We start from the raw sequence: 22500 nt of genomic DNA on the forward strand, positions 1-22500 counted from the left end.
TATATATATATATATATATATATATATATATATATATTTATTTTTTTCGACAATTATAATCTTGTTTCGAACGAGAGACTAATTTTTAAAAATAGTTTCACATACAATTTGCTAATTGGCATTTTATACCAAAAAACCCTCAAATATGTACATAAGTTATTGCTTTAACTAGATAAGGTTTTGGATCGAAGCTGGCTGCAAGCGATTTCGTGCTTGCACGAGTGCAACATGCGACGGGTGTGAAAGAGACCAAAATTCCTCTTCTCTACGTCGCAGAGGTAAGAACTGAAATATTGGCATTTTCTTTATTTATAAGTTATATAACATAATGTTGTGGTTTAGTGAATTTGTTAAGTTATATAAAGTTAGTGAAGCTTTCCTGTTCACATTGCTATGATGATTTTATTTTGTTCGAATGTAAATTCACAGAATTTATATATTCATCTTCATTGCAATTGATTTAATTTTACTTAGATAAGATGTATACATTTTCATTTTCCATAAGATATTTTGTTCTTGGTGTGCTTTCAACAAACAAAAATAATTTGAAACAAGAAATGCGGCAATAACACAGCGCACTCTCAACCCGAAAGCAGACATAAACAGATACAGTCAAACTGAAAACAATAATTACGCTACTCTGGATTTTCTGAGTGCATAAAAACGCATTGTACATTTGTTATTTGAAGCACATAATTGAATGTTAATTGTGAAGGTGCTCCATGACTGCTTTGTTCTTGCAGTTAACATCAGGTGAGACTGCCGTTCATGGACAACGAGGAGCTTGGGGAGTGTACTTGGTGAAGTGCAACAATGGCAAGTCATGGAAAAGACCGGACTCCGCTAGAGGCAGCTTCTTCTTGCCACTCTCGGACATCACAGAGATCCTCGATGACTACACCATATGCAGCAGGATGGGCGAACAATTTTCTTCACATTTCCTCATGTTTGAAGTGTGTGCTTCTGAGACTGAGAATAATTACTGGTAATTTCAACTGTTACACTTATGTCTCCCATTTTCAACTTTCAAAATATTTTATTTTCAATGTTTCCAATTGATTATTTTGACAATGAATGTTTTCACCGATACCAGAGTTTACTGGTGTTTGTAATTGGTGCTAGTCAAATGTTTGACACAAAATAGTGTAACACCAACATTTTCATTTCTAAACAGCGCGTTTTGGTGCTAGTTCAGTTTTGGTGGTGTTTGTCTGACCTTTTCCATGACTTGCCATTGTTGTTTTTGAATTGGCAACACAATTAACTAATTTTGGTTCGTCAAGTTTTTGGTTGTGTTTTTATTTGTCCACAGCCTGATGTGTTAAAGCGAATTGACAACACAGTTTGCAACTAATGTTGGTGCTAGTCAAGTGTGTTTGTCAAAGTTTTATGCGTTAATGACAATACAATAAGTAGTCATCACTAATTTGGGTGCTAATCAAAAGTTTTGAATTAGTTTATTTGTCAATAGCCAGTCTGACAAGAGTTCAACAATTATTGGTGCTGCTCTCAAAAGTGTTGTAACTAATGATTGTTTTTCTTTCACACTATCGTGCATGCTGATGTATAACGTCTAAATTCCTTTTATACTTTCCTTTTAACCTGGTTTTGAAAAATAGAGGATACTACCTCAACGTTTCCAGCGCCTCCCAATTTTATGGCCATATAAACTTGCTTCATCTACGGGGCCAGGGACATACCGATCCAATGATGTTTTTTAGTTGGCAGCGTGGGGACGTCTTGAGACGGCTCTCCGTGGTCAGCTAGATGATAATAAATAAATTTGTATAATGGATTACATTTATGTTGCATGTGTTGTGACAAGATTGTCACAAGAAACAGAAGACCAAATGTTTGTACTTGCTGTGTTGCTTTACAAACAAGAAGGGCAAAGCCCATACGACTCACATGCTTGACCTTTACATGACCTTGACCTTCAGCTAAACCTAGCAATGACATACACTAACTGCTTTCCACATTTTTCCTACCAAAATACATGTGACCTTGACCCAAGGTCAAGGTCATCCAAGGTCATGCAACACAAAGCTGTTAATTCAAGACATAGGAAGTACAATGTTGCTTATTGGCTCTTTCTACCATGAGATATGGTCACTTTTAGTGGTTCACTACCTTATTTTGGTCACATTTCATAAGGGTCAAAGTGACCTTGACCTTGATCATATGTGACCAAATGTGTCATGATGAAAGCATAACATGTGCCCCAGTAAAAGTTGAGTTGAGTTAATTTTTAAGTTTGAAACAGTTATCTTCCATAGTTCAGGGTCAAGGTCACTTCAAAATATGTATACAATCCAACTTTGAAGAGCTCCTGTGACCTTGACCTTCAAGCAAGGTAAACCAAACTGGTATCAAAAGATGGGGCTTACTTTGCCCAATATATCATATATAGGCGAGGTATTAAATCTCAAAAACCTTTAAAAAATGGGAAAAATAGCTGTTTTTTAGACAACATTTATGGCCCCTGCGACCTTGACCTTGAAGCTGGGTCAAGATGCTATGTATGTTTATTGGGGCCTTGTCATCATACACCATCTTGCCAAATTTGGTACTGATAGACTGAATAGTGTCCAAGAAATATCCAACGTTAAAGTTTTCCGGACGGACGGACGACTCAGGTGAGTACATAGACTCACTTTTGCTTCGCATGCGAGTCAAACATGAAGCTTACTGCTTCTTGATTCATTTCAAATGTTATTCAGATGTCAAGTAACTTGTTTTAAAATATTTGCCGCAATAATGGCTCTGTGTAATTTCAGATGTTTCTCGTAACATGTGACAATATGTGACGTAACTGTCACAGGAAACATGAATAAATCAAATTTTTTTCAACAAAAAGATTTACAATACTAATGAAACACTTGTTCTTATTAAGTTTCATCATATTGCTGAATATAGTGCTGCTTCCACTCCCTGTGTATGTGGTTAAATGATTTGTGCTAATTAAACTGTTTCTTGTCACATCTTTCTTTATTTGGTGTTAAACGTCGTTTTCAACCACGAAGGTTATATCGCGACGAGGGAAAGAGGGGAGATGGGATAGGGGAAAGGGGGGAGATGGGATAGAGCCACTTGTTAAGTGTTTCTTGTTCACAAAAGCACCAATCAAAAAATTGCTCCAGGGGCCTGCAACGTAGTACAATACATGACCCTACTGGGAGAATGCAAGTTTCCAGTGCAAAGGACCAAACATTTCTTACATACTGCCTGACCAATCTTTAAACATTGACCAGTCATTCTATACAAGAACCACCTAACAAGGGTAAAAGGAGAAACAGAATCCGTTAGTCGCCTCCTACGACATGCGGGGTGCAGAGAAATAAGGATGTGGAAAAGAAGACTTTTGGTAAGTGAAATAAAGGTGATGGATCTAGTCAGGTAGAAATATGACAAGAAAAGAATTGGAAAACTGCAGGGAATAGTAGGGAGAGTTTTCTTGGAAGGAAATATAGGTGAAAGGACTGGTAAGTCAGAAATAAGACAAAAGAAGAGAAGTAAAGGGGTGGGGTAGCTCTGTTTAAACGCTCCCGCCGCGTGAAGGCGACCCCATGGGAGCTTCTTGTCACATGTGACTTTAAATCTACCTCTATGTCACACACAGTTTGTTACGAGAAACAGGTTTTGCTTATTGTTTTCTTTAAAATACATTCAAACAATACTGTGCTTGCCCTTGAGTTGCTGTAAGATCTTGAAGATGACTTATGTAAATTATGGAAGATGTCTTTTGAATGCTACAAAGCCGAACCGACGCGCTCAAAACAAAACGAACACTTGAATAGAAAAATTAATCAAAGTTTATTGTGGATTGGTATACTTGTCAATGTCATAGGAATCAGTTCGTAATATTAATATATAAAAAAAGCTAAACATAATGATAAACCTATGGAGAGCAGGGGCGGACGAGGGGGGGTTTCTGGGGTTTCCGGAAACCCCCCCCCAGCCAAAAAATAAAAATATTTTTGTGTGTTTTTTTGGGTTGAGTTTCAATTTGTTGGGTATTAATCAGTGACAAAATCTGCTGCCTGGAACTAGTAATGATCATCCTCAGAATGCACCAGCTTGCACCATTTTGCATCCTTTTTTTCAAAATTTTCCGGGGGGGCATGCCCCCGGACCCCCCTAGCAAGCTAGGCGCTTCGCGCCGTCGGCTCGGCGCTTCGCGCCTTCACACCCATATCTTCACAATATACTTTTGGAAACCCCCCCCATAAAATGAACTGATCCGCCCCTGGAGAGGAGCGTGGCGGAAAAACTGATCCAAGTTTAGAATATGAATTGATGCTAATATGTGGAGTAGATATGACTAGCTTGAGTGAGAGCGCAGAAAAGTAGAGTGTGGAGCGTGAAGCGCGGAGCGGTGGAAACTGATAAGAAAAAACTAAACTTAGAATTCTAAACATCAAACTAAACATAAAGGTGTCCTAAAAACATAAACATCTAAGATGGACGTCAAAATGGCGGCCGATACAAGATGGCGGCAAATCAAGAAAAAATCACCAAAGCTATCATGAACACCAAGACAAAATATGCTAGAAAACCCTAACATAGAATAAACGTAGGACACACTAGGCTAACTAAACAAGAAACGACACGCAGTGAAAGGAAAGCTGACCAACATTACAGGACGGAGAAATACAAATACAACTCGCAAACATGAACCAAAATCTTACAGAAGGTTAGCAAACAAAAACTGTCTTAAAGGCAGAGTAAGCCTCCCGTAAACCATCACAGATACGGTCAGGCTTTTACACACAGTACAAACACCATTTCATTTAAACACTCACCAATTGAGAACATCCTAGGTGCCCTCCGTAAAGAGCGAACAATTTTCAAAGAATTTATTTTTGCGTGGTTTATCTTACCCCTGAGCCATCGTGAACCCGTATGATCCAGTTTTCCCTTTTCACAATGCAGTCGTCATAGTTAGTCATTTGAATGCGACTCGACGTGAGCTTATCTACAATAGCACGGGTTTTTTTTATGCACGAAACAACGGCTGTGGTTCACGAGAACTCTAGCGATGGCCTTTGACTGTTGAGAGGAACGGCGATTTGCACTGATAAACCGGCCGTCGTCTGCTACGACCCTTGCGTGACCCTGCTTCCGGGCTTTTCTTTTTTTAAACTTTCACAACTTCGAATTGTTCTGATCTTGTCTTGATGAAAAACGAATTCTTTTATGATTAAAGAATGTTTGTGTAACAAGCTGTCAATTTATTATTTAGATTTTAAAAGTTAGGTCTAGCGCAAAAACGAGGCGCCGTTGTTAACGGAACAAGTCTACGAAAATAAATTCTTGGAAAATGTCTCACGCTCGACAGAAAGCAGCCAGGATGTTCCCGTTCGGTGAGCGTTCAAATGGAAGTATGCTTGTACTGTATTTAGACGCTCGGGGAGCTCTGATGGTTTACGGGAGGCTTACTGTGCCTTTAAAGTCAAATCATAAACCAGAACAGTCTCAGCTCTTCCCTTGCATCTATAGATAAAAACGTAAAACAAAGAAACTGAAAGAAGACAAAGAAACAAACAAAGATTCGAAACGAAAATTACACGAATTCGGTAAATAAGAGCAACATGGAGTCAGAAATGGATACTCGCCTTTGACAGCATCAATATAATCCAAACAGGCTCAAGGCGAGCAACTAAACAGAACATTACAAATTAACTTGAAAACTGGTCCCAGGAACAGAGCAAAAAACCTATCTATACTAAAAACATGTTGTTCCCTGAACGGCTTCCCAGCAAGTGACAACCAATACAGGCTATCCACCACAGAGGTGAACTAAAAGTTACTGCGCGTTACTACGGTTTTACTGTTACAAAGCATGCGTCCCGTGCTCTCCGGGGAAAATCTCCCACGGTGTCCAGCGTGAGCCATACAGGCACATGAAATTAATATCAGAAAAACGCCGGCCACACTCTCGTTTATAAATTTGTTCGTTACAATATTTAACGTCAGTAAAACAAAAACAAAGGTCGTACCAAGACGCTCATACTTAATAAAGAAAAATAGAAGATAAAGAGCGAGCTAGACCCGCACGCGAAACTACAGAGGTAGCAAAAGTGCACAAATAGGTGCAAAAGTGAGATAAGGAAAGAAAAGTGAAAGAAAAGAGGTGAGAAAAAGATCAGAAAAAGGGGAAGCCACCACCACGGAAAGCCGCATGCGAGTCAAGCTAGAAGCATGACTAAAAAACACAAGCAAAACAAAAAGAATCTAGATACACAGAAGGCTCCTCAGCAGGGGCATTCACAAATACTAATGAAACACATTTTCTTATCAAGTTTCATCATATTACTGAATATAGTGTTTCTTCCACTCCCTGTGTTAGTGGTTAAATGATTTGTGCTAATTAACCCTTAGGCTGGTTGTCGCGACATATGTCGCGCTACTTTACGTATACTGTCACCTGGTTGTCATGTCACCTGGTTGTCACAACATATGTCGCTCTACTGGCTCAGTCTGTTTGGTCGGTTCCGATTACCTCCCATGGCTGCGAAAACCTATATGACTGTTTTTTGTTATTTTTCTCTCTGTTATTGTTAATTCACCAGTGGCTATGTAACATGTGTTACAGAATTGCACCAGTGTAAGGGTTAAACTGTTTCTTGTCACATGTGACTTTAAATCTACCTCTATGTCACACACAGTTTGTTACGAGAAACAGGTTTTGCTTATTGTTTTCTTTAAAATACATTCAAACAATACGAATGAAACACTTTTTCTTATCAAGTTTCATCATATTACTGAATATAGCGTTTCTTCCACTCCCTGTTTTTGTGATTAAATAATTTGTGCTAAACTGTTTCTTGTTACGTGTGACTTTAAATCTACCATTATGTCACACATGGTTTGTCACAAGAAACAGAAGTTTTGCTTTATGTTTTCATTGAAGTACACTATATAGTTTGTATCTGTTGAAGACCATATAGTTGGTATAAAGAAAGTGAGGTATTAAAACGTTTGATCAAGAAGTAGTTATTGTTTTTTTGTGGATGATGAAATTGTGGAAGTGAAAAACTGTTTCTAGTGACGCGACATTTACACGAAGACCATTTTCAAATCTGATCTGCAATCACTTTATTTGACTATGAATCAAAAGAGTCCACCAAATCTTTAAAGGCATATGTACTCGATGACTATACACGCTAATTGCTTTACCAACAGCTGGAGACATGCTAAATTAAGTTCCCTGCAAAATATTGTGGTCTAGGACCCCTTCAATGTTGAGATATGTTAATTTTCATTTTGATCTGGATCGTCCTATTTATAGATTTGGCAACACATGTAACGTTGATGCAAGGGAGCTAACACCGCGGCTTTGTTGACATCCTCACTTTTTCAGAGGCTAGAACAAGCTGTAATGCATGTATTATGGTCCGCGCATGGTGACATATCGTCATTATATGGTCTTACGGTGCGTTTGACATCGATTATGGGCAAACTACACTTTGTAAACACGGGAGCGCGTACATATAGGCGCCTCCATATTAAATTGCCGGTGGAGGTACTGATTAGCTAGCAGGTGATTGGTCCGGTCTGCCGTTAAGTCAGAGAATCCGGTATTTTGGCTATATTAAATTTCTGCTTATAATTGCAGCTTGTCACACTCTGCGCTATTTCTAATCGCTTTTAGGGAGGTGTGTTCCAGGACGGCATTACTCGAAATGATATCTCCGATGGAGCAAGTTTCATATGTCCTGGTTTTTATCACACAGGATTATGCTTCCGAAGAGAGCAGCCTCCAGATGGAGGTACTGATTAACGAGCAGGTGATTTGTCTTAATTTTAGTCCGGTCTTGCGGTTAAGTCAGAGAACCCGGTCTTAAATTGCCGGTGGAGGTACTGATTAGCGAGCGGGTGAATTGTCCCGTTGGGCTGATAAGTCAGAGAATCAGGTGGCGCCTTAGAGAGGCCAAACTAGGGTTTGGTGGAGGTACTTTGGGCCATATTATATTTTCCATTTGTGGGTTGACATTTCAGAGAATCAGGCATTATTCCTTGGGATGTACTGGCGGTCAACCAGGTCAATTAACAACTTATAGAACCCAAGCATCGGGTTTTGGTGGAAGCACTTTGATTATATTAACATTCTGCTTATAATTTCAGCTTGTTACACTCTGCGCTATTTCTAATCGCTTTCAGGGAGGTGGGTTCCAGGACGGCATTCCTCGAAATAATATCTCCGGCGGAACAAGTTTCATATGTCCGGGTTTTTATCACACAGGATTATGCCTCCGAAGAGAGCAGCCTCCAGACGGGTCGCAGAGGTGACCAGAGCAGTGGCTGGGCGTCCCAGCGCCACCGTACAGAGGGATACGGAGGTGACAAGAGGGGCAGCATGCCAGCACCAGCAACCAAGGGGATGCAGAGACAGGCTTAGCGGCAGTCCTCGCAGAGGTGCGACGGATGGCTGAGCAGGCGTAAAGGGACATCGCCTCGATGCCCAGACACTTTCTTCTGCACCGGGGCCCGCTACGGCATCCACTTTAGACTACTACGCTGCGCATCTGGCTCACAGTATAACAGGTGAGAAGTCTCACTTGGTGCCAGTGGACTTATTCATTGACGGCAAACTCAAAACACGAATCTGGTCGCAGGAGGCCATTGACCTGGCAACCCTGGTAAAGGAGGAGGACCATGGGTCCTATGACATAACAATCTCAAAATCGGCGGATGGGGGGTGGCCTGTCCTGCGCTCTTCACAAGTGCGAGGCTAAAATATGTGCTAATTTATGTCGGTTTATACTGGTTATGGCGGTACCAGCAAGCAATTCTGCTTGCTGGTTGGTGGCGTTTTACCGCCAGTGATGTGAAAAGAGGGGAAACTTGGTCCCCAGTGTGTAAAACAAATTTCAATGATGGTGATGTAAATAATGTTGCATTAACCTGTAAAACAAATTTCAATGATTGTGATGTAAATAATGTTGCATTTAACCTGCTGCCAGGTGACTGTAAGGCAGCTAGTATTTATTGTGAGAAGGCCGGTGTGATATAATAAGGGAGGCAATTGTCCATCTAGTCGACATGTTGCCTACATGATGATTATGTATCCGAACAATTTGGTGCTAAACAGTATGCATTTTTGATTGATGATATGTATAAATACGTTGGTTTTCTCAAAAATGCAGTCGCTGGGTAGATCCAGCGACAACATTCGCAATCACGGTGTTGGCTTGTTTCATAGTATGATTGTGTGAAGTGGTTGTCTCCCTTGGGTTGTTAGCGCAAACAAATTCAGAACATAAATGGATTTATGGGAAACCATAAATGCCTTTAAAAAAAAAATACGATTTTTAATCTTGCTATTGGAATTGAAGGTAGCAAATGTTGTGCGTCACAAGAAACAGTTTTGCGGACGTTACCTAAAACACTAATTTCTCATAATGTCAAGACACAATTCTGCCACCTTTGAAAGCCGTGAGGAAGGGACGACCAGCAGGATCATTGCAAACCGTGATTCTTTCTTTATTTGGTGTTTAACGTCGTTTTCACCACGAAGGTTATATCGCGACGAGGGAAAGGGGGGAGATGGGATAGGGGAAAGGGGGGAAATGGGATAGAGCCACTTGTTAAGTGTTTCTTGTTCACAAAAGCACTAATAAAACAAGAAGAGCAAACGCTCGATCGAGTCACTTTCGCAGTTCTGAATATTATATGAGGCATCAGATGGACAGGAAGAAATTGCTATTCACAACACAATGCATACCTGAAGCATACCTGTGACCTTGAAAAAGGTCAAAGGTCACCAAAGCAGACGTCAAAGTGTAGAGGTCACTGGGAGTCACGTTCACATAAAATTTGAGCCCGGTCACTTTTATAGTTTCCGAGAAAAGCCCAACGTTAAGTTGTGTGTTGCCGAACAGAAAAGGCTAGTTATCTCCCTTGTTTTTCTGATAACGTTCGTAAAAGGCTACAGATGTAAACACTTTGATGTAAAGAATAATCCTACAAAGTTTCAATCACATCCGATGAACTTTGTCAAAGATATAAAATGTCTAATTTTTCCTTTGACGCTGACCTGTGACCTTGAAAAAGGTCAAAGGTCAACGAAACCATCGTTAAAGTGTAGAGGTCACGACTAAACAAAATATGAGCCCGATCGCTTTGATAGTTTCCGAGAAAAGTCCAACGTTAAGGTGGTGTCTACGGACGGCCGGCCGGACGGCCGGCCGGACAGACTAACACTGACCGATTACATAGAGTCACATTTTCTCAAGTGACTCAAAAATTGCTCCAGGGGCTTGCAACGTAGTACAATATATGACCTTACTGGGAGAATGCAAGTTTCCAGTACAAAGGACTAAACATTTCTTACATACTGCTTGACTAAAATCTTTACAAACATTGACTATATTCTATACAAGAACCACTTAAGGGTAAAAGGAGGAACAGAATCCGTTAGTCGCCTCTTACGACATGCGGGGTGCAGAGAAATAAGGATGTGGAAAAGAAGACTTTTGGTAAGTGAAATAAAGGTGATGGGTCCAGTTAGGTAGAAATAAGACAAGAAAAGAATTGGAAAACTGCAGGGAATAGTAGGGAGAGTTTTCTTGGAAGGAAATATAGGTGAAAGGACTGGTAAGGCAGAAATAAGATTAAAGAAGAGAAGTAAAGGGGTGGGGTAGCTTGGTGAAAACACTCCCGCCGCGTGAAGGCGACCCCATGGGAGCAAACCGTGATTGGGCTGCCAAAGAAGAGTAAAAGGCAAAAACAACAAGTTGCGTAAGGCGAAAATACAACATTTAGTCAAGTAGCTGTCGAACTCACAGAATGAAACTGAACGCAATGCAACGCAGCAAGACCGTATACTCGTAACATCGTCAGTCCACATCTCATGGCAAAGGCAGTGAAATTGACAAGAAGAGCGGGGTAGTAGTTGCGCTGAGAAGGATAGCACGCTTTTCTGTAGCTCTCTTCGTTTTAACTTTCTGAGCGTGTTTTTAATCCAAACATATCATATCTATATGTTTTTGGAATCAGGAATCGACAAGGAATAAGATGAAAGTGTTTTTAAATTGATTTCGACAATTTAATTTTGATCATAATTTTTATATTTTTAATTTTCAGAGCTTGTTTTTAATCCAAATATAACATTTATATGTTTTTGGAATCAGAAAATGGAGAATAAGATGAACGTAAATTTGGATCGTTTTATAAAAAAATAATTTTTTTACAATTCAGATTTTTAATGACCAAAGTCATTAATTAATTTTTAAGCCACCAAGCTGAAATGCAATACCGAAGTCCGGGCTTCGTCGGAGATTACTTGACCAAAATTTCAACCAATTTGGTTGAAAAATGAGAGCGTGACGGTACTAGCTTTTGAGAGCGAAGGCGACCTTGTGTGTGAATAAACGATGATTGTCAACACCCGTAGGTTGGGGTAGTTTAAGTCAATAAACACGGAACACATCTGCGTGAAATTGGTGAATATTTATTGAGCATGACTAGAAATACATTTGTAGACGTCATCTCATGCTCAACAATGTGTCATTTAGCGTTATTTCTTCTTCATCATGTAGAACATTTCTCATTTGACATTCCTTTCATTGAATGAGACATTCATGTTCAATGGTTACTTGGGGCAGGTTTGACTTTGACAGACGATGATCCGGTATTAACTGAAAAGTGAACCAAATAAGGGGTCTTAACTACAAACTTAAAGGCATATGTACGCGCTCCCGTGTTTACAAAGTGTAGTTTGCCCATAATCGATGTCAAACGCACCGTAAGACCATATAATGACGATATGTCACCATGCGCGGACCATAATACATGCATTACAGCTTGTTCTAGCCTCTGAAAAAGTGAGGATGTCAACAAAGCCGCGGTGTTAGCTCCCTTGCATCAACGTTACATGTGTTGCCAAATCTATAAATAGGACGATCCAGATCAAAATGAAAATTAACATATCTCAACATTGAAGGGGTCCTAGACCACAATATTTTGCAGGGAACTTAATTTAGCATGTCTCCAGCTGTTGGTAAAGCAATTAGCGTGTATAGTCATCGAGTACATATGCCTTTAATTTCAGTTGAATACACTTAAAATTGAGTGCTTGAGTCCACAATGAAAAGATATTTATCATGGGTTTCTACTTCATAAAACCAAAGCTTTATCCTTTACTTTACATTTATTATCATTCTTGGTGGAATCAAGCAGTACTGATAACCAGTTTAACGTTATCTTGAAAATACAGTGGGCTTTATCAATGAAGAAACATAGTTCTTGACTTTACGTGGAAAATGTACGTCATCAAATTCAGAACAAATATATGGGAAGATTGTTTATAAAATTACACTTTGCACTTTGCCACTGTCTGCATTAATAGTCAACAGAACAGAACCTCCAATAACACAATATACAAAAGTACAAGGACACGCAATGAATGCACAAACTTTGGTTCTCAGATAATGACAAACAAGTTGAGAGAAGTGAATCTCAATCAGACTGCCAATGCAAAACAAATTTTATCCTGTGTTACCAATTCCTGCAAAATGCTATTTATATTCTTCAACTAAGCAGAAATTACCAATTTGAAAATGGTTTCCACACAAAAGACTAGAATATAAACATTCCTTTTTGACACTGAAATTCTTCCTTCAAATGCTGTGGAAATTCAATGAATTGAAGTGTGAAAACTCAAAGTGAAACTAGTCAAATAATGCATTTACAAACCAAAAGAATACGGCCAAGAATACTGGTTTCTTCAGAGTAAATTTTCCAGAAAAACTTCAGCTTTGACATAATCTGAACCAAGTCTCTCAACACAAACATGAAAACATTTACAAACAAACAAAAAAAGCAAAAAATACCTTTGGCTCCCTGGTAACATGAATCACACTGTGGCACATCACTTCTCAAAAAATAGCACTTCAGAGTACTTACAGTTACAGTTACAACATTTTGAAAACACTATGGAACTTGGAAGATGGATGGATGGAGGATGGATGGAGTTCCTCTCTCCCTGCGGGCCACGGCAAGAATGCCTGTTTGGAGGCCAAAACCTATCCAGCAAGATTTTCAAAACTCACAAAAAATTCTCACGTGGACCTCAAAACTTTCAGTGACAACATACAGGCCCATGATGTGACGACAAAATCACTACAGTTACATAGTGCAACAATTAATTTTCTATGTGTTTATGAACACATCGCAAGCGCCTGTACTTCAACAACTGCGAGCAACTGGTTTGATCCAAAAACTAGATTCTTGAGCGCACGTGAAAAGCGATAAAAATGCTTTGCCGCGAAGCTGGATAAATCCATGACCTTGAGTGTCCGTGAGCCAAAGGCAAAAAAAAATTACAAAAAATAGAAAGGTCATTGAATCTAGCACACAAACAACTTGCATTTGTCGTAGCGACATTCCAAAGTTAAAAATGATGATCGAAAACAAATGCCGGAAAACCAATGTCGTAAAACGAAGTCGAACAAATCAAAACAAGTGGCTGAACAAAGCAAGTTTTTGTCATCGTCCTACTGTCTGTAAGTCTGTCCGTCAGGCAGCCTGGCCAAGCTGATTCCGTCTCAGTCAAGTCAAGTCATCAAGTATGTCAGAAGTCGTCAGTCAAAACGAAATGAACACGCGCATACAAAACATAGCCACACATAAACATAGCCACATGAAACCAAAAGTACACAAAAACCAACCAGACGCTACACACCGGGACAAACAAAAGGTGGGGACAGAAAAGGGGGAAGGAAAAAGAGGGGGGGGGTACAATGAGTGAATGCCAGATCGGCAAGAACAGTGACAGTGCCGTATCCGGTGTCGATTGTAAACATGGACGAAGTTGCCGAGGTAAGTTCTGAAAATGCTAAAATAAACTCAGCTAAAGTGCTATGGAACATGTTTTTCGATGAGTTTTGTTAAGTTTAGTTTGGAGTTTTGGAAAATCCAGTTCATTGTCCCCTCCCATTCTCACAAATAACTGGAGCGTGCTTTCTTTTCACTGTCTTCGAATCGCTGGCCTTTCAAACCGGACGAGCGCCCCTGAAAGTCGAGCGTCGTAACCTCGAAGGGTCACGTGACGAGTTGGCGGTCCAGGCTATTTCTGCCGTGTGCTGACAAAACCGAGTAAGTCCACTGAAGCTAGTTCTGAGATAAACGACTTTTTCTGTTTTATTACATTTCTCAAAAGTGACGATTATCTTGATCAACCTACAGAGATAATAAGATAAATAGCATTATTGTACGTTTACAACCCGAGTTTGATAATGATCTGATGGATGGTTTTTGTTTTGTTGGGCATTTTGTGGACTTACTTGGTTTTGTCACTTTTTTCCATTATATCAGATCTAAAAAATTTGACAGATCTAAGCAAGTGGACTTACTTGGTTTTGTCAAAACATTTGGAAGAAAAAGTAGTGCTTTTTTTGAGGATGAAAGTCGCTTGTTCATTTCAATGCGTTATTCTCTCAGGTGCCAGGAGAAACGTTCCGTATAACTCTCGCTTACTCTATTACACATGTCGTGTGCACATTAGAGCGCTTACTTCCCTTTGCTTATTTGATCTCTAAACAACGCTCTGGCTCATTTCGGTACGATTCTCACAGATACTTTCGAAGCGAACCTGTAACAATGTGTGCGTTTGTGTGTTTGTTCTGATTAAAACCAGTCTTGATCTAAGGACTACGTCCAGTCAAGAATAAAAGCTGGTTCTTGTGTATGACTGTGTACGTGAGTGTTAGTTTGAGTGCCTTGGAGAATGATGAGCATATCAGATTGCGGTGATTTGCTAAAATACATATTATTCACGTACAATTTTTTAAGCTACACAGCATGTTTTTTTGTTCCGGTAATGTTTTGTTGTTGTAAGTTTGGGTGGTACGGTTACTACTATAGTTACAGCCTTAAATCACATTATTTGAAATTCAAATCAAACACTATTTACCCGGGTTTGATGTCTTAAAAATCGTTTCTTGAAATTGTTATTACGAAATATTTCTGGACATTAAAATGCTAGCACAGGCACGAAAGTGATTTTATTGCAGGTGTCAATGTTTCCTGAATCTATTTATAGATGTGTTACGTTTGAATTGATATTAAGCAATTCAGGTGCCGTGTGGACATGGTACGGAAACATTCACTGTCCCGATTGACGGGTTTTCACAGCGAGGACGCAATTTTTGTGAAGGCGTTTTAGTTCTGCTTCTTCTTCTTCTTTTGCGTTCGTGGGCTGAAACTCCCACGTACACGTGTGCTTTTGCACGAGTGGATTTGTACGTGGATGACCGTTTTTACAAAACCATTTAGGCAGCCATACGCCGTTTTCGGTGAAAGCATGCTGGGTATTTTCGTGTTTCTATAACCCACCGAACTCTGCTTTGGACTGCACGATCTTTTCCGTGCGCACTTGGTCTTGTGCTTGCGTGTACACACGAAGGGTGATAAGGCACCAGCAGGCCTGCACGTAAGTTGACCTGGGATATCGGTAAAATCTTCACCTTAATTACCCGTCAGGTGCGGCCGGGATTCGAACCCACGACCTTCCGCTTTGGTAAGTCTTTTTTTTTTCAAAATGATATTTTTTGTCCATCAAAAAGAAAAAATCAATGCGCATCTTATGTGCTAATTTCTACTTTTTAGAGTGCTTAGATAAGCAGATATGAACAAGTAAGTCCACAACCAAAAACAACTTTTTAAGTGTGCATGAATGTTTTGACAAAACCAAGTAAGTCCAAGGGGTTCCCAATTTTCCTATAATGATAGTTTTAAAATTCTTGTCAGACGACCCAAACAGAAAATACGTCATTTTAAGTTTAGAACTCACAAATGACGTCATTTAAAGTTTAGAACACACAAATGACCTCTTTCGATAAAGCGAGACATAATGACGTCACCTTATGACGTTTTATTTTAAACATTTTTCTTCTCTATCTATATATATAATTCTCCTGACGATCCTTGTCTCTCTCTCTCCCTCCCTCCCTCTATCCCTCCCTATCTCTCTCTTTTCCTCCCTCCATCTCTCTTTCTATCCCTCCCAACCTCTCTCGCTATCTCTCTCCCTCTTACCCTCTTCCTCCTTCCATAATTCCTCTTTCCCTTTATTTCTCTCTCTCCCTCCATCCCCCCCCCCCCCCCCTCGACCCTGATTTCTTTCCCCTCTCTCACTCTCTCCCTGTTTACTCTCTCTCTCTCTCTCTCTCTCTCTCTCTCTCTCTCTCTCTCTCTCTCTCTCTCTCTCTCTCTCTCTCTCTCTCTCTCTCTCTCTCTCTCCATCTTGTGCAAATTCGTAATGTTAACGTTATTTTCACTGTTTTGTCATTTATCTTGACAACACTTCTTCTTTAGCAGCCATGCTTGCACCAAAACTAGCACCCCTACTAACAAGTAAAATGCCGCAAGAATATTCGGATTGACTTTGACGTCATACTGGCAAAAACATTGCATTCTGATTGGTTATAGCGTCATAAAGGTTCTTGTGATTGGTGGATGGACTTACTTGGTTTTACCAGCAAATTGACATGTAATGTTTTTGGAGAAATGTTTGAAGTTGTGGACTTACTTTTCTATATCTCCTTATCTATTTATTTTACAAAGTCAAAATTTACACACAGGCTGCTTCTTGATTTCTTAGTTTTGATGAACAAAAAAATATCATTTTTGGGAAAAAATGGACTTACTCGGTTTTGTCAGCACATGGCAGATGTACTTTAAGGTGTTACGAGTGTGTTTGAGTTGCGGTTCTTGCTCATGTATACACTCACTGAGTTACTTCCCTTGGATCTGGATCTGGATCTGGATCTGGATAACCCGCCTGGGTTGGTGGTTTGCGGGTGCGAATGCGTATACGCACGGTTCAGTGTGCTTTCGCGAAAGGGTGTGTCATATGCACGGCTAGAACTAAGATACTTCTTGATTTCAGTAAATAGTTTCATTACATGTCAACTAGTTCGTTTTTAAATGATTTTTTAGAGATCGCCAAATGGTATTGTGTGAATAACTTGACATCATTCGATCGATTGTACGCACGGCGCCGTGCTTCTAGTAGCTCAGTCCATTCCTTCTTTCCGGTATGGAAACAGACGTGTTTCTGGCGAAAGAATCGGCGTTTTCAACTCGCCATATCTTCATATTCATTCGGACTAGAACAACGAAATATAAATTTCTTGTAAAAAAAAAATCCCGAGCCTTGCGACTCTGGTAGTCATTTTCTTACGCGAAGCGGCCTTTGGTAGGTACGACAGTTTTAGTCACCCAAGTATATATCTAAAACGCACGTGGACGAGTTTTCAATGGCGTATTTGAAGTCTGTGAATGTTGTGATTACAAATCATTTCGGGGCACCCCTCAGTCTATACGTACAGACAAACAAATTGCATGGAACGAAATTTGAGAGGCTGGACTGTAAGTTGTTGTTTTGACTTCTACAAATCTCGCAGGTCTTTTATGCAAAACAGACTCAAAATTGCATTTTTCACGCAAGTGTAGATGACGAGACTATCGAAGGAATGGAATACACTTGCCTACAGATATAATAGACAGATACTTATATCTATGACTTACCCTAGCCCATATGTTAGAATAAAGAACATACTTTGCTCTTTTGAATGATGTATGATTTGGCACTGTACACAGGATTTTAGACCTGCCCCCGAAGTGATTTTTCCATAAACCCGTCAAAAAGCTCACTCTGTTTTGGCCGTAAAAAGCGCCCAAATGAAGTCAATTTCTAACCTGTGTCGTGTGTTCGAAGGAGTACATCTCAGCGATGCCATTGCCTTGCAACCTCAAAGAAATATATTTTAATAACCCGCTAAATGAACGTTTTTTTAGTGTGAAATAAAAGCCGGAGATTTGCTTCGTTTCTTTGCTGCGACACAAAACCAAAACCAACTATAGATCTGCGGTGACATTATGAGTTCGTTTTCGACATTGCAGTGAAGTTGCGTGGATCTTCGACGATTCCCGTTCGGTTTAATGTGGATAGAGCTTTGATTGAATGTAACTGCTTTGAAAAGTTACAACATGAGTCCTTGGGATCGATGTTTTTCGGTAAACTTCTTCGTATCCTTGACTTTACTTTTGACTTGAACAGATCCAGATCGGCTGGGGCTGTTAATCACCTAACACAGATCTATATGAAGTTGACTCGACACGGCGAACCGCCGAATCCGTGCCCTCTCGTCGGTCCTACCCCCAAATCCCTTACCAGCCTCAGACCCCACCTCACCATTCTAACCTCACTGGCGCACTATGTGTGATTATCCCTTCCTCATGTGTGTGTGTGTGTGTGTTGTTTGTTGTGTGAGTGCGTGCCGGCGGGCGGGCGTGTGTGTGCCCGTGTGTCTTTGTGTCTGTCACGTGTGCATGTCGTCTTGAGTGCGAGAAAGCGAAGTTTTGAGAAATAGTGACAGATAAATAGTTTAAGAAAGGAATCTACTAAGTGAGAGTGGGTGTCCATTACGGCATTGCGAAGCTTTGTTTGTCTGTTTGTTTATGTGTTCGCCGTGTGTGTGTGTGTATGTGTGTCACAGTTAATATGTGTCCATTTGGTGCGTTTGGCTTCATAGTTCCTTCATACGAGTAACTTTGTTAACAGTTCATTATTCGGACACAGATTAACTTGAGACGAAGTTTGAGGTAACGTGATGCATTATAACTGAAATACACAATTAGTAGTGCCCCAATATGCAAGTGTGTTCGTATCATCAACTGATAAAAAGTGTGTCCGTAGATTTTGGTTACGCGTCGCAGTGTTAGCTGTGTACGACCTCCCACAGTCCAATGCCGCGAATTGTTGTTACAGCCCCTGACTTTTTTATGTACGGAATCCGGTAGTCTTTTTGTTGTTGTTAAATAATTATATTGCCAAACGTTATGACATTTTGGGATAATTGAACGAGTTTCAATACACATTTGCTGAGCACCTGTGTGCTAAAAGGAAATGTCGTTTGTTTTTATCAAAACTCAAAACTAATTTTCAATGTTTATTCGTGCAAACCGTCACACAAACATGCGTGCCTCTATGAGTATGCGTGTGGCTGCTTTCGTAGTTCAGGCTAGATTACAAGTCAGCTGTGTTAGGGTGCAAGCCTTTTGATAATTTACCCCACACCAAATCCCCCCCCCCCCCACCCCCACACACCCCTATACCTGTCAAATTCCCTCAAAATGCAAGAACAATTCCGTTACCTTAGATCATCAACAGAAAATAATCCTCCGGATCCTAAAGATCAGGACGAAAACAAGTCATAGCGAAACACTTTAGATATCAGATACCGACTTTATATAATGCACTTCAAAATCATATTTGAGAGAGAGAAAGAGAGAGAGAGAGAGAGAGAGAGAGAGAGAGAGAGAAAGAGAGAGAGAGAGAGAGAGAGAGAGTATGCATGTATTCCAATTGTAAATAGTCAGAAATATAGTTATTGACTGTGTACTTATTCTTATCGCTATGAGGGGTTGGTTTGCTTGTGTGTGTGTGTGTGTGTCTGTGTGTGTGTGTGTGTGTTTGTGATTACTGGGGTGGGCGGGTGGTGGAGGGGGGAGTGGTATTGGATCTGGGGGAGGGAAGGGGGGGGGGTTGGCAGGGGGTATCGGTGCACTAAAGGCACCAAGTGTTTGGGTGTTTGTGTTTGTATTGCGATTCAGAGAAAACTACTAAACAGATTTTTATGAAACTCTGCACACAGTACCCACACTTCTCCCTACCGCCTGACCTACTGGGCTCCCAAATGAATGTTTTTATAAATTTTTGTCAGTCAAGATATGGGAGTGGGGGTGGTGCGGGTATAATTGTGGAGTAAGCAATAAGAAAACACCTTTTGGTTTTTCTTAGGTATTGCAACGGTATATAGTGAAGTTAGCTGTGTTCAAATTTGTTTATGATCTGTCGAGCCAATTTTGTGTTATGTTTTTGAGTGATAATTATATGTGTACGCTCTCGCCAATCCTGGATAATTTTCGGCATGCACATTGATAAGTACCGTATTATAATAAAGTGATACTCTCCATTCTTTTATCTACACAAAGTAATGTTTTATTTATCTTTTCTAAAGATAAAAATGTCAGTTAGGATGACGTTACGAATTACAGTGTTTTCTGTAAGGTCATATGTGTCCACCCGGTACCCCCCAAAACTGACAAAACTCTTATAAAAAAAAAAATGAATAAGAAAACAAAGTTTTTTGTCTGTCTGCAGTTGTGGACATATAGCTTAGAGAAACATGTGCTCAAAATGTGTAATGGATTTCACGTGCGACTTTTTGTTCTTTCTTGTGTTGAGGTGGGGGGGGGGGGGAGGGTGGGCGTATGCCCCTTGATCAGTCTCGGGCGCTCTGCAACCTCGATTTACACTCTTGAATTCTAAAAACACCCCCCTTACAAACTAACTGATCTACCCTGGTGTATATATATATATATATGTGTGTGTGTGTGTGTGTGTGTGTGTGTGTGTGTGTGTGTGTGTGTGTGTGTGTGTGTGTCTCTGTGTGTGTGTGTGTGGTGTGCGATTCATAGAAATTTACTGGATAGATCTTCATGAAACTTTGCACACAAATGTTCCGACCCCCAACCCTTCACCCTGATTCAAACTCATGTATCACAAGTCCAGCGCTCTACCAACTGACCAACAGCACTCCCAAATTATTTCTTTTTTTTATCATTTTTGTCAGTCAAGATATGGGGGTGGGGTTGGTACGTGAATAATTGTGAAGCAGACAATACGACAACAACTTATTTTGTTTACAGGTATTGTATCTGTATACAGTGAACTTAGCTGTGTTCAAGTTTAGTTATGTTCTGACGAGCGAATTTTTTTTAAATACGTTTTTACTACTAAAGGAGTGATATTTTTATGTGTACGCCCTCGAGAAACCTCGATCATTTTCTGAAAATGCACGTTGATAAGTACCGTTTTATGATAAAGTTATACTCTCCATTCATTTATCTAAACAAACTAATGTTTCATTTATTATTTGTAGAGCAAAATATGTCAGTTGGGATCATGTTAAGAATCGCAGTGTTTTTCGCAAAATCGTACTTGACAACCCCCAGTAAAAAAATTCTAAAAAAAAGTTAATACGTCAACCTCTTTTTTTCTTTGCACAGATGTGTCCATATTGCTTAGAGGAACCTGTGCACAAAATGTGTAATGTTTCTTTCACGCGATTTGAACACACAAGTAACCCCTTAAGAATCGCAGTGTTTTTCGCAAAATCGTACTTGACAACCCCCGGTAAAAAAATTCTAAAAAAAAAATTAATACGTCGACCCCCTTTTTTCTTTGCACAGATGTGTCCATATTGCTTAGAGGAACCTGTGCACAAAATGTGTAATGTTTCTCACACGCGAATTTTTTTTAAATACGTTTTTACTACTAAAGGAGTGATAATCTTATGTGTACGCCCTCGATAAACCTCGATCATTTTCTGAAAATGCACGTTGATAAGTACCGTTTTATGATAAAGTTATACTCTCCATTCATTTATATACACAAACTAATGTCTCATTTATTATTTGTAGAGCTAAATATGTCAGTTGGGATCATGTTAAAAATCGCAGTGTTTTTCGCAAAATCGTACTTGACAACCCCCAGTAAAAAAATTATAAAAAAAAAGTTAATACGTCGACCCCCTTTTTTCTTTGCACAGATGTGTCCATATTGCTTAGAGGAACCTGTGCACAAAATGTGTAATGTTTCTGACGAGCGATTTGAACACACAAGTAACCCCTTAAACAGTTTTTAAGGTGTGGACTTACTTTTTTATATCTCCTTATCTATTTATTTCACAAAGTCACAATTTACACATAAGGTGCGCCTTAATTTCTAAGCTTTGATGAACAAAAAATATCATTTTTGAAAAAAATGGACTTACTCGGTTTTGTCAGCACACGGCAGATTTGGTCTATGTCTCGTCATAGGATTGTACGTTCCCTTGGGTCCAAAAACATCATGACTTTGCATGTCTTTAGAAAAATGATTGATACACACACTGCTAAAGTTTTATGTGCGTGTAAGCACTGACGCAAATTTGCTGGACCAGTAAACACGCTGCGATGATTCTGGTGCCACAGCGATGCCCAGTCAAGCGTGACCGTAGCATGTTTTAAGAGGCACGCAGCGATAACAGCTGTTAGCGCGAAACAGCGTGAACGTTCCATTTTTTCCTCATGTGTTTGCATGACTAGCAAATTAACGCCAGCAGCTACACACAAATGAAACTTAGACAGAATCTGTATCAATCATTTATCTGTAGATATGCAAAGTCATGATTTTTTGGGATACAAGTGAATAATCCTATGACAAGTTAAACAACATTTTCCGAAACATTGCGTCACATCTGGATAAATAATCTTAACGATCCAAACTTTCGCACGAAGTATTTCTAGTATGTTGGTAAAATATTCTGAGAGTTTCAAAGCAATCCCCCAAGTCATTGCTAAAATGTAGCGCTTTTTGACATGATACCCATAAAAATTGACGTAAAACGTTCCGTTTTTGACCGCTCTTGCAATCGACACCTGCAT

General features: G+C 39.8%; 1 protein-coding gene and 1 long non-coding RNA gene across 2 annotated transcripts in view; both read left to right on the top strand.

Annotated features, from left to right (window-relative positions):
• LOC138948397 (uncharacterized) overlaps positions 1 to 22500 on the top strand; it is a 319572-nt gene that overhangs the window by 284593 nt on the left and 12479 nt on the right. The window lies entirely within an intron of this gene.
• The window catches only part of LOC138948394 (uncharacterized), a 290382-nt gene that overhangs the window by 143727 nt on the left and 124155 nt on the right, over positions 1 to 22500 (top strand). Inside the window, exons 2-3 of the mRNA XM_070319928.1 lie at positions 178 to 278; positions 744 to 2020. Of these exons, the coding sequence (XP_070176029.1) occupies positions 178 to 243 (66 nt within the window). The 3' untranslated portion in view covers positions 244 to 278; positions 744 to 2020. The remainder of the gene's footprint in view (positions 1 to 177; positions 279 to 743; positions 2021 to 22500) is intronic.

This window comes from Littorina saxatilis, linkage group LG15 (genome assembly GCF_037325665.1).
Source record: "Littorina saxatilis isolate snail1 linkage group LG15, US_GU_Lsax_2.0, whole genome shotgun sequence".
NCBI classification, from domain to species: Eukaryota; Metazoa; Mollusca; class Gastropoda; order Littorinimorpha; family Littorinidae; genus Littorina; species Littorina saxatilis.